We start from the raw sequence: 6,089 nt of genomic DNA, 5'->3' as shown, positions 1-6,089 counted from the left end.
GTGAAGAAACAGAGTTAATGTTTCAGGTCGAAGACCTTTCGTCAGAACTGGAAGATGTTAAATATAAGCCCATTCTATTCAATCTCTCCTCATAGGACAACCCTCTCATCCCAGGAATCAATCTAGTGAACCTTCGATGCACCTCCTCTAAGGCAAGTATATCCTTCCTTAGTATTGGTGGAGAAATAGACAGAATATATATGCAAGGACAAATTCTTGTATCTAACCAAATGAAAGGGGATCTCAAGATAGTCTATATTTGAGGAAGTTGTTGTGAAATGTTGAGACTTGATAGTACTCAAGAGACTACGTGAACTGTTCATTGTTCAGTAATTGTCTTTATTGTTCAATGGTAATAAAACCTTTATCTAATCGAACTAGAATACATTTTAATTTGATTCATAACAAGCCAGGAATTTTAATATTTCATTTACTTAGGACAAAATGTACCAGTCAAGGGATTACAATTGGAGACCAGGAGTAGGGGATCACAAAGAGAGAGATTCATCGGAATAAACCCCATTAGGAATTTCTTAGTTTTCAACTCTTGCAGAATCTATAAAAGTCTGCAAGGTCCTGAATATTCACTTCACAGAAAATCCTGGGAACAAGTGTCACTTTAAAGTCTTTTATGAACTATACCACAACTCAGTTAGGCAAATGTTCAAACTTCAACACACTTCGTGCCATCTGACAGCCAGAAACTGCATTTCAGAGACAGGTTGTTGCTCCATTGCGTCGGTTTTCGTGGGCTAGCTACTATTGGCTTTGTCTGGTCGATTCCTGTTTAGCACTGCCTTTGGCGTGAACTCCAGTTTGTCCTTTAGGCTTAGCACTTCTGTACAGTCTTTATTCATGATCTCAGCAAGTTTTCTCTCTTCACGCAATTCAAAAATGCTTTTCTCTTCAGCTGGTTGCTGTAGGTCCCCACGAATAAACCACTCTAAATTGTAGCCCACTGCCCCAACCACAAAGGCCACGGGAAAAGTTATGTAGGGTGCATACGTACGGAGGGCAGTCCACAAAACAGGCCACATGATGTCTGCAAAGAGAAAATATCATCTCAATGTAGAGCTCTCAATTTTTCATAATTCTTCTGAGTTTCCACAGAAAACTAGATTTTTTACAGCTGTCATCAAGACTATATTGTAACAAAATGGCATGAAAGACGACCAATTTTTGAAGTTGGCCACTACATCTCAGCCATTGCTAAAAAAAAAACTTGGTTTGCTACCTAACTTGGGTAGAAATCCTTTCCAGCTCACACAAGCTGAAAATCACAGCAAGTAACCAGCTTGCAACAGTATTTATCCCCATCTCCAGTCCTGTATCGTTTCTCGGTTTTCAGAGGTAATACTGAACTTGTACACAGCCTTAGTTACACTTCAGTCGTGTATGGTTTTGGTCACAACGTTATAAGAATATAAGGGCAATGGAAAGGTGCTGTATAGATTTAGTAGGATGTTACCAGGGATGAGGCATTACAATTTTGAAGAGAGTTAAGAAGTTAAAGCTTTTCTCACCAGAGTTGAGAACGTTAAGGGGTGGCCTGAAAGAGGACTTCAAGATTATGAACAGTTATTTAAAGGTGATGGAACTGTTTCCACTGGTTGGCAAGATGGTAATGATAGGGCACAAAAATTAAAATTTCTACATGAGGGTGGTAAGAATAACAGGTCTCAGCTGGTGTATTGTGTACAATTCTGGGCATCACACTTTAGGAAGGATGTCAAGGCCTTGGAGAAGATACAGAGATTTACTAGGATGAGGGACTTCAGTTATGTGGAGAGACTGGGGAGACCTGACAGAGGTATTCAAAATAATGAGGGGTTTTGATAGAGCAAATAGGGAGAAACTGTTTCCTTCGGCAAGTGAGTCAGTAACCAGAGGCCATAGATTTAAAATTGGCAAAAGAGCTAGAGGGGAAATTAAGAGAATTTTTTCACACACAGGGTTGTTAAGATCTGGAACGCACTACCTGAAAGGGTGGTGCAAGCAGATTCAATAGGAACTTTTGAAAGGCAATTGGACATGTACTTGAAGAGGAGCAATTTGCAGGGTTATGGGACTAAACTGGACAGCTCTTTCAAAGAGCCGGCACAGGCATGATAGGCCGAATGGCCTCCTTCTGTGCTGTAAGATTCTATGACTCTGAAGAGTTTAATTTAAAATAAAGTTTCTATTGTGCATTCTTAAAACAAACAGACCCCACATTGAGACTAGACTGGCGGCCAACATGAAAGAGAATCCAAAAGTCTTCTACAGGCATGTAAACAGTAAACGGGTAGTAAGAGGAGGGGTGGGACCGATTAGGGACCAAAAAGGAGATCTACTCATGGAGGCAGAGGGGATGACCGAGGTACTAAATGAGTACTTTGCATCTGTCTTTACCAAGGAAGATGATGCTGCCAGAGTCTCAGTAAGGGAAGATATAGTTGAGATACTGGATGGGCTAAAAATTGATAAAGAGGTATTTGAAAGGCTAGCTGTACTAAAAGTAGATAATTCACCCGGTCCAGATGGGATGCATCCTAGATTGCTGAGGGAAGTAAAGGTGGAAATTGCGGTGGTACCGGCCATAATCTTCCAAACATCTGCAGATACGGGGGTGGTGCCAGAGGACTGGAGAATTGCAAATGTTACACCCTTGTTCAAAAAAGGTGCAAGGATAAAGCCAGCAACTATAGGCCAGTCAGTTTAACCTCAGTGGTGGGGGAACTTTTAGAAATGATAATCCAGGACTCAATTAACAATCACTTGGAGGAGTGCAGATTAATTAGGGAAAGCTAGCACAAATTTGTTAAAGGCAAATAATTTTAACTAACCTGATAGTTTTTTGATGAGGTAACAGAGAGGGTAGATGAGGGCAATGCAGCTGATGTGGTGTATACGGACTTGCAAAAGGCATTTGCTAAAGTGCCGCATGGTAGGCTTATCATCAAGATTGTGGCCCATGGAATAAAGGGGGCAGTAGCAACATGGATACAGAATTGGCTAAGGGACAGGAAACAGATAGTGATGAACGGTTGTTTTTCGGACTGGAGGGAGGTGTACAGTGGTGTTCCCCAGGGGTCAGTGCTGGGACCACTGCTTTTCTTGATATATATTAATGACTTGGACTTGGGTGTACAGGGCACAATTTCCAAATTTGCAGATGACACAAAACTTGGAAGGGTAGTAAATAGTGAGGAGGATAGTGACAGACTTCAAGAGGATATAGACGAGCTGGTGGCATGGGTGGACAAGTGGCAGATTAAATTTAACGCAGAAAAATGCGAAGTGATACATTTCGGTAGGAAGAACGGGGAGAAGCAATATAAACTAGAGGGCACAACTCTAAAAGGGGTACAGAGATCTGTGGGTTTATGTGCACAAATCGTTGATGGTGGCAGGGCAGGTTGAGAAAGTGGTTAAAAAAGCATACGGGATTCTGGGCTTTATAAATAGAGGCATAGAATACAAAAGTATGGAAGTCACGATGAACCTTTATAAAACACTGGTTCGGCCACACTGGAGTATTGTGTTCAGTTCTGGGCACCGCACTTTAGGAAAGATGTAAAGGCCTTAGAGACGGTGCAGAAGAGATTTACTAGAATGATTCCAGGAATGAGGGACTTTAGTTACATGGATAGACTGGAGAAGCTGGGGTCGTGCTCCTTGGAACAGAGACAGTTGCTAGGAGATTTGATAGAGGTATTCAAAATCATGAAGGGTCTAGACAGAGTAGATAGAGAGAAACTGTTCCCATTGGCAGAAGGGTCAAGACCCAGAGGACAAAGATTTAAGGTGATTGGCAAAAGAACCAAAGGTGATATGAGGAAAAACTTTTTTTTTTAAAAACACAGCCAGTGGTTAGGATCTGGAATGCACTGCCTGAGGGGGTGGTGGAACCAGATTCAATCATGGCCTTCAAAAGGGAACTGGATAAGTACTTGAAAGGAAAAAAAATTGCAGGGCCACGGGGAAAGGATGGGGGAGTGGGACTAGCTGGATTGCTCTTGCGTAGAGCCGCTGCAGACTCGATGGGCCAAATGGCCTCCTTCCGTGCTGTAACCTTTTTATGATTCTGGGTACTACCTGTGGCTGGAAGGAATTAGCAGAATGCCGAGTATGAGAACAAGTACTCATATCCAGGATTCTGTGCTTCCATGATTGGATTGGTAAAAGCATGCAGTTGCAGCTGAAGCTCTGTTTTTATGGCAAGCTGTGCTGCTCACCATGCCACCTGTGAGGAATTCTTGGTACCTACTGTCTGCTAACAATCGCTCAAATAAATCTGCAATTGCTAGCTGTCCAGTAACCAATGAGTCACTATGGGATGAAGCTGATGAGATGGCAAACCTGGAGACATAGCACTCATTGTGTCCACATTATGGCCCGAAGCATTTCTGCTGAAGTCCTGGAGTGGGATTTGAACACACAACCTCCTGACTCTCAGGCAAATACAGTACCAACTGAGACAACCCGGAATCTTAAAAAGTAGCTTGCTCCTTGTTGGACAAGCAATGAGAAGTTAATTAATGGTCAGTGCCACTTTAGGTGACTAAACTCCTGCAGTATCGCTTCAGGGTCGCTAAGTTTTGACTCTTGTCAATCTGCACCTCGAGACTTAAATTAAATGAAGTGTGTGCTCCGTACTGAGAAAATAGTAAATGTGAGCTGTCAGCTGAATCAGGAATAGATGATAGAGATGGTACTTTTTATAGTGATTGAATATCTTAAACTTCACTGATGGGGATTTCACAGTAGTTCTGTTTGGCAATCCTAGGGTTCCCCTGGTGAGATACCCAAATAACCAAAAAAGTATATTAGGAAATGCAACTTAACTCCAGGCAGACCAGTCGTATTTACTTATTCCTAAATTCTACATTTGAATTGCCAGCAGTAGAATCCATACGGGCATTGCATATATACTTGAAAAGGAAATTTTTGCAGGGCTCTGGGGAAAGTGCAGGGTAGTGGACCTAATTGGACAGCTCTTTCAAAGGGCCGGCACAGGCACAATGGGCCAAATGGCCTCCTTCTGTGCTGTAAGATTCTTTGAATCGTTAGACTTTAATCACCCAGCAAGGGCCCGGCTCCTTCAAACATCCCCTGCGCCCCCCTCCCCCCCTCCTCCCCTCCTCCCTTCTACACCCATCTACCGCCATTATACACGGGCCCTGCCGCACGGTTGGATACAAGTGCATGAAGGACACGCTACCCTTGCACTCTTACATAAAAGGCGGATTCTTGCGGCCTTGTCACCACTGCAAATCCTCGGGCTCGATTAACGTCCTACCCGCAAGAAGGGCTCCTCCAGTCGGATTACTCCTCCGGGCATGGGGGAGAAGCCAGGACCCACCCCACCCCACCCCCGGTTATTATTGAGATTCATACCCCACCCCTCCCATCTTTCCTCTTCTCTCTCAGCCCCCTTTTACCAACCTACCTCCCCTCGCTGCAGTCACTGCTCTCCAGCTGCCAAACGTCCCGCCCCCCTGGTGCCTCCTGATTGGAACGGGTCCGTTCGCACTCCGACCGTGTAATTGGAGAATTCAACTGTCAATCACACACTCTTTCACCGCCCAGTGCCGCTCATCGGACCGTTAGAGCGCCGCCTAGTGACTGTAGGTTGCAACTGCAACTGGACGTTTGGAGGAAAAAAAGTGCAAAGTAGCTCTTGAAATATGACATTTGACAAAAATGGATTATTAGACAAAGTAGACCAATCCCCTTGAACACCCGAAGTCAGTCACTCCTCACAAATAATTTGAGGGTGTTTTACATTATCACTATTCACTTTTTTGGGAGCTCAAATGTTACAGGGGTGAGGTACACTGCTGACTTTTTAAATAGATTCTGTTCTGAAAAGTGTTTGGTAAATCCTTTTGTTTGAGGAAGGAGAAAAGTTAAAATGTCATATACAAGCAATATTGCAAAAGGTTTCCTCTACACTATGTGTAAGGAAATAATAACTCCGTTCTTTATAAGTGAATTTACCATTTCATCACACAGAACGCATAATTATGTTTCAACACTGTTAAATTGCCTGGTCTGATGGTGTCCTTTTAAAAATGTACTATAGAAAATGTTATGTTTTGAGCTGT

At 43.1% G+C, this 6,089-nt stretch overlaps 1 protein-coding gene across 2 annotated transcripts; it reads right to left on the bottom strand.

The window, feature by feature from the left end:
- Positions 1–318: 318 nt before the first annotated feature.
- Positions 319–5,503, bottom strand: smim12 (small integral membrane protein 12). Of its 2 annotated transcripts, none has more exons than XM_068006985.1 (2): positions 5,432–5,503; positions 319–1,042 (listed from the first exon to the last, which is right to left on the bottom strand). In XM_068006985.1, exon 2 carries the CDS (start codon positions 1,035–1,037, stop codon positions 753–755), a length of 285 nt encoding a protein of 94 aa, XP_067863086.1. In that variant the 5' UTR covers positions 1,038–1,042; positions 5,432–5,503; the 3' UTR covers positions 319–752. The 2 variants fall into 2 exon arrangements, with proteins under 2 accessions (XP_067863086.1, XP_067863087.1); XM_068006986.1 differs by lacking the exon at positions 5,432–5,503 and adding an exon at positions 5,218–5,346.
- Between the last annotated feature and the right edge of the window lie 586 nt (positions 5,504–6,089).

The sequence above is a fragment of the Heptranchias perlo genome, chromosome 26, assembly GCF_035084215.1.
Source record: "Heptranchias perlo isolate sHepPer1 chromosome 26, sHepPer1.hap1, whole genome shotgun sequence".
Taxonomy (NCBI): domain Eukaryota; kingdom Metazoa; phylum Chordata; class Chondrichthyes; order Hexanchiformes; family Hexanchidae; genus Heptranchias; species Heptranchias perlo.
This window is presented reverse-complemented; position numbering and strand designations above follow the sequence as displayed.

Bases quoted from the DNA above. Each gene is read 5' to 3' on its own strand.
- smim12 (XM_068006985.1), bottom strand. From the start codon at position 1,037: ATGTGGCCTGTTTTGTGGACTGCCCTCCGTACGTATGCACCCTACATA.